The sequence below is a fragment of the Eschrichtius robustus genome, chromosome 18 (assembly GCF_028021215.1).
Source record: "Eschrichtius robustus isolate mEscRob2 chromosome 18, mEscRob2.pri, whole genome shotgun sequence".
Taxonomy (NCBI): Eukaryota; Metazoa; Chordata; class Mammalia; order Artiodactyla; family Eschrichtiidae; genus Eschrichtius; species Eschrichtius robustus.
The window spans coordinates 66,880,884-66,896,269 of record NC_090841.1 but is presented as its reverse complement, the minus strand read 5'-3'; the positions used below and the strand labels follow the sequence as shown (position 1 = coordinate 66,896,269).

The window sequence follows — 15,386 nt, the reverse complement described above, 5'->3', positions numbered from 1 at the left end:
CTTCCAAACTTAGCAGTGCCTGATGTGACTTGCCCTGTGTCACAGGACAGGGTAAGGCCTGGAATGAGGTGGCTCTCAAGCCCTGGACTTTGCTTCTGTCCTCATTCATTCTTTTTCAGTCATTTGTTCACTTGTTAATGCATTCATTCCATCTTCAATAACTTGTATAATTTAATTTTGAGGTGGGGTTATTTTAAATGTTTTGCTTTAATTATGGTTAGCCAAGAGAGAATTCCTGGAACTCTTCTAACTCTTCTAATACTCAAAGCATTCAGCGTCCAGTGGATGCTAATGGATTCAACGTTAGCCAATCAGAAGGGGCTGGGCTGTCAAAGGCCAGTTTGACGATCACCGTTCATACCAGCTTAACACCAGCCCTGCCTATGATTTTACTGTCTCATCCTTATTAGTACATTTTGAATAGAGTTTTCAGATGTGTCCAGTAAAATAGCTCTGTGTCATAGATGTGACGACGTGAATTTTCTTCGTCTCCGTAACCCTGGGTGCAAGTCCCAACCTGGCTACTTTACAGCCGAGTGTCATTGAATTAATTTCCTCCTGCCTCTAAGCTTAAGCTGCCTCTTCTGTAAAATGGGGACAACATCTCGCTCATAGTTTTGAGATGAGGCGTACATAGTTTCCGGCACTTAACTTGGTGCTCATGTGGTGTTGGTGGTGTTCTAGAAACCAAGCAGAACGACCACAAGAAAAAAATCCCACCAGATCTCTGGTGTGTAGCACAGGCAGCCTGGTGAACCTGTGCAGGGTTTGTCTGTGGGCACAGAGGCCAAGACAGAATCGGTCCTCGGCTGTCGGCTGGGAGCTCTCAGACTCTCTCTGGCCTGGGTCGGATGTGTAAGATGCACGCTCGCTCCACCAGGCCCCCTCCTCAGGACTTCCTCCTCACAACCATGGCTTTGACAAGAGAAGTCAGACCTCTTTGTGACTCTAGGCAGTTTTCAGCAGGGGCCCCTTAACACTACACTCTTCTCCACGCCCGTTCGCACACAGGTTCTCTCCTGTCTTAGCTCTCCAGCTGGGCAAATATTTGTCCTCCCACCCGGACAAACTCCGCTCTCCGTCAGTCCGTCCTCTGGCCTCCTCCTAAGCGCTCAGGCTGTGTTTCCTCCATGAGAACCCATTAGCCTGGCCCTGCCTAAGCCTGCAAGTCAGTGACACTGCCTGGTGTCACCCACTGCTGCCGTGGCCCCGTCTTCGCCTGTGCCACCAACATCTTGGATCGCGGTGCCGGGCCCAGCGTCTCTGCACGCGGGCCGCCGAGCTGAGGTGTCGGCGCGGCCACTTCGCACCGGGGACTCTGTTCTGAAGGGCCGGGTGCAGGGCCGGCAAGCTGCACGAGACAGTGTGTGAGCAAGTGAAACTTGATTAAGCACAAAGGAAAAGAAAAAAGGTTGGACTTGGTTTTATGACCCAGATTCTATTTTTATTTCCCAGAAATTGTTAATGGCCTTTGCTGGTAAGAGTATGGCGAGCCAGACACTTCATATGTATTTCCCCATGTGTTTCCCCAGGTTGGAAAACAACACCCAGCAGAAGAGAGTGCATGAAATAGCAATAGATATTGAGATTTGGAGACAAACCATTTATTTATAGAAAGGCTCGTTGTATAGATTCATACAGAATATGCTCAAGCACCCTCTGTATGTGAGGCATTGGTCCAGGCACTGGGGTAACAGCAGTGAATGAAACGGGTAAAAACTCCTGCCTTAATAATATCTATATTATAATTCAGTTTCTGTGACTAAAATGGAGACAAGTGGTTATTAGCTTCTGGAAGCAAAGAATGGAATTTCAAGGGGCCGTGAGAATTCCCTGTCAATCCAGTAGTTAGGGCTCTGCGACTTCATTGCCCAGGGCCCGGGTTCAATCCCTGCTGAGCCACTCGGCCAAAATAAATAAATACAGGGGACATAATTGTACATGTTGATAAAACCCGATTAAAGGTTCTTGAGACAGAACATCATCAGAAACATTCAGGTTGTTCCTTGTTACTCACAGTGTGGTCCTTTGACCAGCCAGCATCAGCATTACCCTGGGAGTTCTTAGAAATCAGGAATCTCAGACCTCACCCAGACAGAGCTCTTGAGAAGTTACATTTTAATCCAGGTGCCTTGGAGATTTTCATACAGATTATAGCTTAGAAGCATTGTTTTGTGTGTCTTGGGCTCTTTGTGATCAAACTTCACTTGGATGCACAGGAGCCTTCAAGGTCCTGGAACTTTCACCCCTGTGTTTATACATCGAACACGACTAGAGTGCTGGTGGACTCCGTAGTGATCAGAATTAATCTTTCCAACTGTGCCCCCGATTGACATGTACAAGATGGTCACTAAGTGGGTTCCAGGTCTTACTATATATCTCCCTTCAGGATGAGCCCCGTTTGAAATAATTCATTACGTAGATTTGTTTTAGGTTTTTGTGTAAGAGTGTATCTGCACAGAAGGGTTCCTATTTTAAAAAAGAAGGTTGGAAAGCCAGTGCCTTTGTGGTGTTTTATTAGTAAACCCCACCTTCTGCCTTGCCCAGCACTTTGCATTTTGTTATAGATTGTGTGAGAAATGTGGTCCATGTTTACAAAGGGTGTGTAATCTAGATGTAAACTCAAGACTAATATACATGAAAAGTAGTCAAGCCACTAAATAGATTATACTATGATATGTTCTGAGAATGTACCCAGACCCCAGGTGGAATCTGGAAGCTCGCTGAAACAGTCCCTCACCAAACTGTCAGAAAATCTATGCCTTTAAACATGAGAATCACTTATGTCTTTGCTGAGAGTGTGTGGAGTCTTCTTTTTGGCTCTCCTTGGATGTAGGGTTTCCTCAGTCCTCAGCTCTAAAAGGAAAAATGGAAGTTGGTGGCAAGCTCTGGGCAATAGCACAATGTATCAGCTGAAAGCACAGTATTATAAAAATATTTTTTTAAAAAAGTAGTTGGGTGGAGGTTGGAGTGCAACTTCAGTAGCCTTAAGCAGCCCCAAAGGCTATTGCCATGTTTAAAAACAGTTTAACTATTAATGCTCAAAATAAAAAAGGTTAGTTTTGTTACTTAAAAGGGTAAATAGTAATTCGAAAATTTAACTGTACAATTCCCCCAACTAATTTTAGAAAGCAAGTCTCTTGTTGGACATGTGGCACTTGTTCTAGTCTAGGCTTTTGGGTTGCTAGGGGCAGAATCTACACAAGTTAGTTCAGATGAGGAGACCTTGATGGAAAGGAAATGGGCATCTCCTGGAGCTGGAACGATGCTGAGTTTCCTGTAACTGAAGCTGGGAACTGGGGTCCTCATGGGAGCTGGGGCCATTGTCACAGGGCTCACGCCCAAAGCCACTTTGCCTCTGATCTTTGCTGGGTAGGGCGAGGCTGGTTCACTTTCCGGGCTTCTCTCCTGGCCTTGTATTGCTTGAGAGGGGAAATCGGAATGACTAGGTGGCCGGTCAGTGAGTTGGCTTCCCCTGGGGAGAGAAAAAATTAAAATTGCACATAATACATTATAGACTTGTTTCAGGCTTGTTCAGGTTGTTTTCTACTTCTGACTTGCCAAATGTGCCACACTGAATAGCTTTGATGCACTCGTTAACTCCTGGGTATATGTTCCTAGAAATGGAATTTCTGGGTCAGACGAGGTACACTCTTAGAGTTGTTTATACATACTGCATGTTGGTCCCCAATATCTTCCTATGTAGTACAGATGGGAGCGATGTGGGTATTCATTATACCCACATCTAAAATGTGACCTGGCCACCAGAATTTATCGTGATTGTTGGCTCTGTGCTTGGATATGCAAGATGGGAGAGGTGGTGATACCACTTTACCCTAAGGTAATCAAGCAGTACCTGGGGTATTGATTTTAATACTGGGCACAAGGCATTAACTGAGACTGTCCATCTGAGTCTGGACAAGAGGCAGAAACCAAGATAGGACACCGAGCTTTATGAGGGATCATTGAGGCACCAAGGAGTAGTTGCTGGAAAGGATATGATTCACTTCATTCAAGTATTTGAAAGGCTGTCATATCAAGAGAAATTAGGTTCACTTTGTGTGGTTATAAGGGCAGAATAAGCAGCACAGCTTGGATGTTCCAGGAAGGCAAGGTTTGGTTTAATGTAAGAAAGCCCTGTTTAACAGAACGGTCTGAAAATGCATTGGGTTCCCCATGTTCACGTGAACTGCCCTTCCCTCTACCTCCCTGGAGATACTCCAGCAGGGGCCACGTGTCATTTGGGTGAAGAGTCATGGCATGTGTGTGAAGCGAATTCATCATTAGGATTTCATTTGGAGAGTTTTGAGAAAAGTTTAGTACTATGAGGCCATGAACTTGGAATCACACCTCTGGTTACAACAGTCTATTTCAGAGCCAGGTGAAATATTCTGCAAACACCATTCGTTCTCTTAATATTTCTTAGTGCAAAGAAGTAATTGTTGAGGACTTCCCTGGTGGCGCAGTGGTTAAGAATCCACCTGCCAATGCAGGAGACATGGGTTCGATCCCTGGTTTGGGAAGATTCCACATGCCCTGGAGCAACTAAGCCCATGCGCCACAACTACTGAGCCCGCGTGCTGCAAGTACTGAAGCCCGCGCGCCTAGAGCTTGTGCTCCGCAAGAAGAGAAGCCACTGCAAAGAGAAGCCCACGCACCGCAACGAAGTGTAGACCCCGCTCAGCGCAACTAGAGAAAGCCCGCGCACAGCAATGAAGACCCAAGGCAGCAACCCCCGCCAAAAAAAATAAATAAATAAATAAAAAGAAGAATAAGAAGAAGTAACTATTGAACTTTTTGATCTCACATTTTCTATACTTAGCTCATTGGTGAATAAGAGTTTAGTTTTTTTGATGATCTTTGACTTTCTGTTCAGTTTCTGTAGTTGCTACGAGGGGAGATGGGTTTTTCTCATTGTTTTTGCTTTGCTTGTATTTTACTCTTTGCCAACCCTTGGTCTCTCAGACCTTATGACTCCCACATCTGGTGAATGGTAAAGGGGTGGTTGACACATACTGTTCATCCCTGAGTAGCCAATATCTCTTTTAACACTTTCTAAGACAAATTGTACTTGTTTCCAAATTCTGCCTACGTTAAAAAGTTGTATTTTTCCATTGAAGAAATCACAAGAATTTAAACTATGTCTTTAACATTTTTTTTTAAATAAATTTATTTATTTATTTATATATTTATGGCGGTGTTGAGTCTTCGTTTCTGTGTGAGGGCTTTCTCTAGTTGCGGCAAGCGGGGGCCACTCTTCATCGCGGTGCGCGGGCCTCTCACTATCGCGGCCTCTCTTGTTGCGAAGCACAGGCTCCAGACGCGCAGGCTCAGTGTTGTGGCTCACGGGCCCAGTTGCTCCGCGGCATGTGGGATCTTCCCAGACCAGGGCTCGAACCCGTGTCCCCTGCATTGGCAGGCGGATTCTCAACCACTGCACCACCAGGGAAGCCCTCTTTAACATTTTTTGACGCGTATATTCCTTATTTGGGCATTGCTGCTTTGAGAAGGTAAAAAATAACTAAATGGGCCACAATATGCATAAGAATATGTGGGGAAATTGCACATCTGATTTTAATGTTCCTAAAGCAGAATTGATTAAATGATTCCCATCTTCTTGCCCCTCGAAGTGTGATCTGGGAAATAGCAGAAAGGGGGTCACCTGACAGCTGGGAAGAAATGCAGACTCTCTAGCTCCCCCCAGCACTCCTGAATCAGCAAGTGCATTTTAACAAGTGGACCTTCCTACAGTGTCTGGTAGACTTTCCGAGGTGACATGATGCTGCAGAACCTGGGGGGAATAGTCATCATCTCACCTTGGTGGTTGAGCACCTGTTAACTCACCGGGCATTGTGACTGGCTTCTTTTACCTGCACGAGCCCATTTAATCCTGAGAATCACCTTCTAAAGCAGGCATTCCTAGAGGCTCCGAAAATTTGTCCCTGGTCCTCCAAAGGTGTCACTAAAAGTCAGTTTCCGGAGTCTGTATTTCCTAAGCCTGAGACAGGAGAATTGAGGCCCGGCCTGTAACGGCCTGGCCTGGCCTGGCCAAGGGCGAAAGCCTCCAATGTCTGCAGCTCCCGGCCTGGGCGCACCCTGTGCTTCCGGTGAGCCAGGCGCCCTGTGGAGGGCGGCCCAGCCGGCCCAGCCCGGCAGCGGAACCTCAGCGCCCAGCATCTGCTCATTCAGGGTCCAGCTGGGGCTTGGTGTGAAGGGCCTCGGGAGGAAGTCACCTCTGACAGAGGTCAGGAAGAGCTCCTAGAGGTCCCACATCTCACCTGCAGGCTGGCTTCCTGGAGCCTTCATTACAAAAGAAATTCAGGGGCCTAGATAAACACATTTCTCAGGAGTTGCTACCCCAAAGTAGGCTGTGTGCGTGCCTGCGTGTGTTGTTACTTCAGTGCCTTTGAATTTAATCATTAAACAGACCAGATATTTATTACAAATTAGTTCTCATCTTCCAATCCTGCAACCTTCAGAGTATACTGTTTTGGTGAATTTTGAGAAGGGAAATAAAAGCAATAAGAAATGATCTTTTAGTCATCAAGTAATATTTGTTTTCTTGCTTCCATCCCTCTGGTCTTCTTGGATGCTTAAGCATGAGTCGTGTGTTCTTCACACTTGGTGTGCCTCTGAAAACAACAACTTATTGCCCTGGTAGTAATCGCACAGCTTGGAAATTGGAAGAATCCCAAATTTCCCAAAATGTAAGGTGCTCTGCACCATCCTGGGGATTAAAAAATTGCAGAGAGGTTGTAATTAGTTTTCTTTTTTTTAAAAGTATCACTTAGCAAAATTAATGCTGATAAATCAAAGTTAGTGTAACAATTAGGAGTAATTTATGAATTTTAAATTGTTTACCGCCTCTAGCACTTGAAGTCTTAAATAGGATGGATGTAAAAGGACGAAACATTCTAAAATCCACCAACCCTTCCTGATACTTCCACAAGATCTTCTCCCCCCCACCTTTAAAAATAAGGGCCAAAAATTTCAACTGCCCACTCACTGCCATTGGTATTTTAATATCTCTTTAGGTAACGTCTATTTTTTTTTCTTTACCACTGACATTGGCTTATTTCATATGAATCTATAATATATTAAATACATATGCATTTAAAATATTGTTTTGATTTGTTCATGAATTGTTTCTCTTAAAGGGCCTGTCTGGGGAAATGAGTAATTTCTCATATCCTGTTCTTGCAGGAAGAATTTTGAATCGTTTCTCCAAAGACATTGGGCATATGGATGACTTGCTGCCCCTGACATTTCTTGATTTCATCCAGGTAACGTAACAGTCATATCAGAGTTCTCACAGTGCAAAGCAAAGTGCCTGTTTTTCAAGGCCTTTTCACAGGGACTGAGATGGGCCTTTCAGCCTGACTGTGTTATCTTAATTAAGTAAAAGGCCACGTTTGTAAGAGAAAGGTGTGGTTGTGATCGGGAGGCTGAGTTAACATGAGTGACACCTGCTGTAGGAGTGGCTACACAGTCAAGGTTGGTTCGAAGCAGCAACATGCTTGGTAAGTGGTTCTCCTGCTGCCGTTCAGGTGTCTGGCGTGGATTCCCTTTACTGTGAGCACATTTCACAACAGAGAAACAATCACCTCTCATGGTAGCCTAGATTAACTAAATTATGCATCGGATTACCACAAAGGACAAATATTTACTGCACCGTTTTTTTTTTTTTTTGTATAAAGCCAGGTGTGGTTACTTACAAAGAAAAGATTAGTAATAATGTGAAAATAATACTTTAACAAGGACAATAGAGAGCAGTTATGGAAGATACAAAGCCTTTAAAAGCAAGTACCTTTAAGCCAATAATTTGAGTAAGGGATCAAAGTCATCTCAGAAGATGTCTTTTTTGTTTTTGTAGACAGCTTTTCTTTTAACACATTGATTGCTCTGTCTTAAGGTGTCTTTAAAAAAACAAACCTTCAATCCCACAGAAATACCTTCTACACAGCCTTTGTTTTGTCTGTGGACTTGGAGTTTCTAAAGAATGGTGTTAGGTCATCTGAGCTCTAATCTCATTGAGTACTGTTGTGTGTTTGGGCTGTTTTTTTCTGTTGTTTAATTCTGTCTACTTTTAAGTGATTCAGGCTGAGGGGACTTTCTTCTTCATTTCCAAGTGTTTTGGACATCAAAAGCATTTATCAAAAGGTGTATATTTTCTAAAATCCCAGCTGCTGCTGCTAATATTGATACTTCCTAAGTTTGAAGCCTTTTCACTTTCCCTAAGTGCCAGTTAACATGAACCCATTTTGAGACCAGGAAGGAGAAATGCTGCGGTTATGGCTTGATGCTCCCCATGCCCCCATTTTTTATTTCAATGCTCAAGTGCTCTTTAAGTCAAAACTTAGGGTCTCTCCTGGAGCCATTTTTATAAAAGAAGCCACAGATACTTAATTTGGAAAATTAGCTATGTCAGAAATATCAGTAATAGGCCTGAGATTATTCTAGCCATTCCTGTTAGTCACAAAGAAATGTGCCAATGAATGTAGGCTATGGGCAGAGGCCTCCACTGTTTTACCAATGTGAAGTAAGCTGTGATTTAGAGGCAGAGTTTTACTGTTCTTTTTAACCCGAGGGACAAGGATCTAACTTAATCTTGGTGAAACGTAAATACCAGTAGTTCCAATTAGCTGATTTCTTGAATCTAATTGCAGTAGTAAATCTCAATATTATTGTCTTCAAGAAAGGAGTTTTTGTATAAAGGATGACTCAGTTATCAATTATGATAAAGGTCTATTGTCACTTGTTTTGTTTGCAGGTGTCTTTAAGAAGGCTCCCATAATCCCTTCAGGAAGAAATATTTTCTCCTTTAAAAGATAGTATTAGTTAAATATAAAAGCCCTGATCCCTGCCATTGTTGTTGATTCTTTGAGAGACATTTCCCAACATTCATTGTTTAAATGGTTGTCGGGAGGAATCAGGTGAAACTTAATAAACGATGCAGTAACCGGTTCATCTTACTTTGTGTGCAGAAGCCTTCCTCCAGAGGATTTGCATTCAATGAGTGGGGTTTTGACGAGGTATCACTGGGATCATTTTGAAGTATTTGGACCTGTTTGCTATATTAGCAAGCAAAGATTTTTATTAAAGCCACAAAAATGAAGTTAACCTGCCCTCAAAGAAAGGCCAACAAAAATCAAAATGCAAATTGATTTTTTTTTCCTCTTTTTTTGAATTTGGATAGGACACTGTAAAGACGAAAAGAACCCAGTGGTGATCTGGGACTCTTAATGGAATCATGTAAACTTAAAATAAACACTATTATGGTAAGCACATAGAATGAAAACTAATTTTCCAAATCAAATACATTATATTCAATTCATTTTCCCCAATCAACCAAATGTTTAAAACCTGTTAGTTATAACAGCAATCTTCTGGAAATTAATTAGAAGCCTATTAGCTCTGCTAGCTGAGCTGAACCGAATGAAGAGGGTTGCCCGTTACATTTCTAAATAGGCTCCCGAATTAAAGCAAAGGAAGGTCAAAATGACAATCAGCTTGACTCACCTTATGGCTTTGCTTAAGAGGTGGATCTTTTTTTTTTTTTTAAGGAGTTAATTCTTTTTTAAGGAAATTTTATCCACTTGGACTCAGTCCTCTAATTTAAAAAGTCAGGATAAAAGGTATCCTGAATATTATCTTTGTTAACAATAACACCCTCTCAAGTGCATAGCAATCTGAAATGGAAGCGACTTTTAGGTCTCTTGTCTGGCCCATCAGCTTCTCTGAAGAGTTTTGTCATCCCCTTTCAGAACTGAGATAGAAAATTTCTTGTGTGCCTTTGATTTTAATGTCATTAGCAAAACGGGCCGCTGACATCAGGAGACCCTGGGTTTTAATGTCTCTCATCTGATTCTTAGGGTCAGAATCCTAATGACTAGCAGCTCTTCCTCTGCTCAGGGAAGTTCACAGAACATGAATCCTTCTAAACCCAACAGCTGACTTTAGAAAGGGTTGGGAATTTCCGTATCAAGAAGTTAACCTTGGTTTGATCTTGTGGTCCTGCCTGATCTACATGTCATCTCTTATTCTTGAGCCAGAAAGAACTTGGCAGGATTTATAGTAACAAATAGAATGCAAATCAACATTCAAAGCTTAGATATCTTTCCACTTTTCAGAATATTAAAACCAACACTGACATGTTTAATGTTTGTTTCTTACTGAAGATAAGCATGTGATAATACTTTTCAGGAGAATTAAAATCAAACAGATACAGAAATAATGTCATTACACTTATCCATGGTAACTTTTTAATCCATAGCATGCGTGTTTCATTACTTTATCTGTAAGACAATGATAATTTTGTTGGTTTTGTAAGTAAGAGTTCAGAAATATGGACCATTGGCCTAGAACATAATTGTGTCTCCAGTTAAGTCTGATGCTGATGGATTGAAGAAAGGGAGCTGAGACAGAGCCCTCATGATGGGGGAGGGGGTATAGTCCCATGAAGGAAGTCAGAAGTCAGATTTTATTATTCCACTAACAGAGTGACTGAGATGAGAAAATTCTGTTTAAAATGTGAGCAAGTTCGCTGGCCACATGGAAGGTATTTACTTAACTTTGTCCCTTGGACTTCAACAAATGATTTGTGTTTGTGTGAACATTTGTGGGGTTTTGTTTGCTCTTTGTTTTGTTTTTGGTTTCACTTAGTGATTCATACCCATGCTGATGGGAAACAGTGACACGGCTCGTTTTGAAATGAGTGTAATTTACTATTGTGCAACATTCCAGTGAGAATTCCAGAGGAACAGTGGGGTTAACGTGTGGGATTTGGGAACCTGAGCTGACAGAGGCATGGAACACGAGCGAATGAAGAGAGACCAATTTTTGACTGGCGAGGCATTTTGGAAGGGTAGGCCAGAAATGAGGGAAATTTTTTTTAACATATCATAGGAAATAAATAATTTATACAAAATAACAACAGTCGGCAGGTTGTCTCAGGGTTGCCTTGGGCTTATCAGATAAGTTAGCCAGTGGCTGGCAGTGCGCATCTGGCTTATGAAAGTGTTGTTCAGACACATTTTGTTTGTTTGCTTTTTCAAAAATCATAACAGCTTTGAGTATTAACAATATTTTAAAAACCAAGTCATCTGTCAATCCCGAACATGGTTCTTCACTCATGAAAACTAAATATCTTTATGAAAATAGGGATTGAAATACAAGGTATAAAGGCCATATAAACCTCGTATGTGAGAAATCAATGAGGGAGAATTCTTTGAATAGGACTTTGGCCTTCAAAACATAATGTATTTGAATAAACATAAACAAACAAACAAACAAAACGTGGTCACTTAAAATTCACATTCTTAGGTGTATGACTTGACTTCCTAATGCCACAGCGTAAATACCAGCAACATAAATATAGCCTCTCACTTTCTTAAAACAGTGATTGATTTAATTAATAATGGTACCATATATACATAATATTTATGTTTCAGTAGTATTTAAATTTAAAATTTAATTTTATTAAGGATTAAATTAATTCTTAATGATCGTTTTAATAATACAGTAAATTTGTAATATTTGCTGGGCAGTTGTATTGTTTTGTGAATGTGTTTGCAACTGGAAATATAATGGAAAATCTTGAAGATTCTCTCAAACGAATTATTTCCATTGCATATTTGTGATGTGTGGATTTGTAATTCGTTCAATATTTCTCTTTCCTACAACATGTCTTCATTTTTGGATTGTTTGCAGCAGTATTTTATCGGGCTTCTATTATGTGCTAGGGATGTGGGGATGACAAAGGTAAAGCCTTTGTCTTTGTTCATTGGACAGGCGTTCATTTGAGTGTGTCGCGTGTGCTAGGCACCATGCAGGGCTTGGGGATGTGGAGTTGAATGAAATCTAATTCCCGTCTTCCTTGAGGCACACTCTCCTGGGAGAGACAGATCGAAAGTCAGCAAGTACTGTGCTGTGTGGTAAGTTACAACAGGAGTATACTGGATAGGAGACTGGATAAGGCTTTAGTGTGAAACAAATCTGATTTCCACACCCAGATCTTCCTTGACATTTTTGGACCTCCAGGTGGAAGCATCCTGTACTTAATTGGAAGTAGGAGTCTGGTGTTTGAAAGAGAGACCTGGGATGAGTATGGCACCTGTGTATTCTTTACTGAGCAGGTAAAAGCTGAATCTGTGAAAATGGATAAGATTGCCCAGAGCGAGAGTGAAGCGTTTCAGGAGCAAAGATCCTTATGGAAACCTTTATATTCAGAGAGAAAGCAGAGAGAGATGGGAAGCAGAGGAGACACACAATGAACAGCAAGGAAGAGAGGAGGAAATAGGTTGGGGAACCTAGGAAGGACAGGCCTGTTCAATGCAAAGGAGAAGGTAAGTCCCTGGAAAGTTGTTGGTTGATTTGGAATCAGGGCGTCTGGTGACCAGAAGAGCAGGTTTCAGATGTGAGGAGGCCCCATTGCAAAGGGCTGAGAATGGAGGAGGCGTGGAGGAAGCTGAAGTGAAGGCAGGCTACTCCTGGAAGGAGTTTGACTGAAACAGGAGAGAGGCCCATCCGGAATGTAGGGTCTGCGGAGGAGTTGCTGGTTGGGTGTTTAGTTTTGGGGTTGGGGGTGTGTGGTGGGTAATATTTTCCTCTGTCCCTCCTTCCCCTCAACAAACAGGGATTAGCGTTGAGGCCCTGAAGTACAGGGGTGAGTCCGGCAGGAATCCTCCCCTCCAGGCCCCCAAGGGGAGGGAGCCACCCAGAGATTCACCCCTTGCCGCCTTTGGAATCCTAACTGTGGCAGCGCCCTGGAGGAAGTCCTGGAGGGCTAACTGGGTGTGGGGCTGGAGATAGTAAGGGAGCCTGGTCCAGGAGGTGGGCGTGGCTTCTAGAAAGCGACCTTTGATCCCAGGTGAGAGGAAATGGCCTCTGTGGATGGTGGGGCAGGAGGGGCTGCTGGAAGCCTCGTCCCAATGGGCAACAGTCTTTTCTGTCTGTCACCAGCTGAGAGTGGTATTGGCAAGGGCCTTGAAGGGGGTTTTTCAGTTCTGGTTTGTTTTAAAGGATGTAGGTAGTGCCAAGTGCGTTCAAACTCATTTCTTTAAAAAAATTTATTTATTTATTTATTTATTTAGGCTGCTCCGGATCTTAGTTGTGGCTCGCGGGATCTTCGCTGCGTCATGCAGGCTCTTAGCTGGGGCATGTGAACTCTTAGTTGCGGCATGCATGCGGGATCTAGTTCCCTGACCAGGGATTGAACCCAGGCCCCCTGCATTGGGAGCGCAGAGTCTTACCCACTGGACCACCAGGGAAGTCCCACAAACTCATTTTTGATGATTCTGCTCATCCTTGGGTATATTTGATAAACCTTGAAATATACTTTGATCATTTCCATTTTTATTTTCATTCTAAAGTATTTATTCCATATACTTTTTCTCATCTAGTTCTTTCTCGTTCCCTAAAATGAAATCTCAGATAATTCATTTAATATTTTGTAATTATACAGAACACCTGCTTTGTGTTATTTCTTTGTTTCTTCTGTCTTTCCCTTATGAGTACTGTGTTGCATAGATTAACCTGCCCACGATCCTCTAAGATCAGATACCTTTATCATTTTTGCTTCAAATGCCCAAATAATTGCTTATTTCAGAAGTTAAGTTTGCTTTTTCACTGAGATGCAGACTAATATATCATAAAAGGGTGAGACCCTTGAAGGGAAGGGGTCATCGGCTTCCAGGATCCTCTGAGCCTGGCCGTGGAGCACCCCTGACACTGGAGCGGGACTCACACCCTTTTCCCACGGTGCAGTTCCATCTTGGAACACACAGCTAAATAGATTTGTTTCGCTTTCTTTGCCAGTGATTTATGTTATGAAGGAGCCCAGGCCTAGAGAGTAAAATTGAAATTTCCTAGTCCTTAAATCTAATCTCCCTGCAGTTCCTGGAAAGAAAGTTTACATGCCTGATGGACTGGCTGTTGATCTACTGGTTTGTCTGTGTGTGTGTGTGTGTGTGTGTGTGTGTGTGTGTGTGTGTGTGTGTTTGCGTTTGCACATCTTTAGCCCATTCTCAAATGGACCCTCTCAATGCTTCAGTTTTTAAGGGACCAGAAAAAGTCTCTCTTCCACATTAATGAAGCTTTTCTTGACCACTCTATTCTGCAATAAAACAATGTCCATCCCTTCCAGAAAAGAAGAGACCCTGTAACAGGAGGCTGATTGCCTCTAGATGGGACGGCAGATTCAGCAACTGCTCTTTTTCGGTTAATCCATTTCTTCATTTTCACCTCCTCCTGCATCACATCATCTCTCCATTTCCTCTGTAACATATGCTTCCGGTGTCTGCCTCCGGCGTGCCTACACTCTCTGCTCCAGTCCTCAACCTCGTTATGTTTCTTCTAAATCCGTTGTGACTCTTCCTAAACTTGTTCATGCTACTTGCCCTTGTTGTGTCATCTTAACTGTAAATCTCTGGATTCCAAATGGAAGAGTTGTTTGTCTGGCAAGTTGGATACTTTGGAAGGAATTAATAAAGGCGTCACTTAAATAAAAAAGGTGTCGATGAGACAACAGATGAGTGGGGGGGAGGGATGAATTGGAGAAATATAGGAGAATTCTGTGCTGAGAGTTTCAGAAGTGTTTTAGAAATTGTAGATGATGCATTACAGATGTGATTTATACAAGAGGAACTCTTGACATGATACCTGTTTGTGCTGTTAAATTATACCAGAACATTAAGATTTTGTATTATTCTAGAGTTGACTAACTATTCAGATTGTAGCAGTTAAGGGGGCATCTTCTGTAACGCTGCCTGGGGAGACTGGGGATGGCTTCCCATTGATTCCTGAACCTCATGTAGAGATGGAGGATGCAGAAATGGCAGGGAGCCCAGGAGAGTGTAGGATGTAGGCGGGGGCCAGCATACTGTAGATAGCTGGATTGTGAAGCTTGGGGGTCAGTCATCGAAGGAGATAAAGATGGAGAGGCCCAGTGGGACAGATCACAGGGTAACTTGTGTCTCAAGCACAGGAATTTGGTTTGGAGTGTTGGATAGAAGGCTACAGAGAGGAAGAGGAGACCACCAGAAGGATAGGATTTTGCCAACATAGGGAAGACAGGACGAGGCACTGACTTGTCCAAGTTTATCTTTGGGACATCCAAGTAGCAATGCCTTGTGTTTCTAATGAAAACCCTGGATTCTTAATAGGGGTTCCACACTGCAGGACAGTCCATCCCCTCAGGTGAATGCATTATTATCCCCATATCCTAACAGGGGAATTACAAGTTTGTACACCATTAGTTTGACTCTTATAGTTACCAGATATGTTGCCTGTCCAGTTGAATTATAGTTATTGGCCAAATTGGAGCTGTTCATCACTCCAAAGCAAGAAGGAAGTCAACATTAAAAAAAAGCCAATTGATGTGGTATATT

The 15,386-nt window shown here is 42.6% G+C and overlaps 1 protein-coding gene across 8 annotated transcripts in view; it reads left to right on the top strand.

The window, feature by feature from the left end:
- Positions 1-15,386, top strand: part of LOC137752137 (ATP-binding cassette sub-family C member 4) — a 227,035-nt gene that overhangs the window by 150,842 nt on the left and 60,807 nt on the right. For all 8 annotated transcript variants that reach the window (XM_068526866.1, XM_068526863.1, XM_068526870.1 and 5 more), the window contains one exon: positions 7,204-7,283. In XM_068526866.1, coding sequence (XP_068382967.1) covers positions 7,204-7,283 — 80 coding nt within the window. The remainder of the gene's footprint in view (positions 1-7,203; positions 7,284-15,386) is intronic.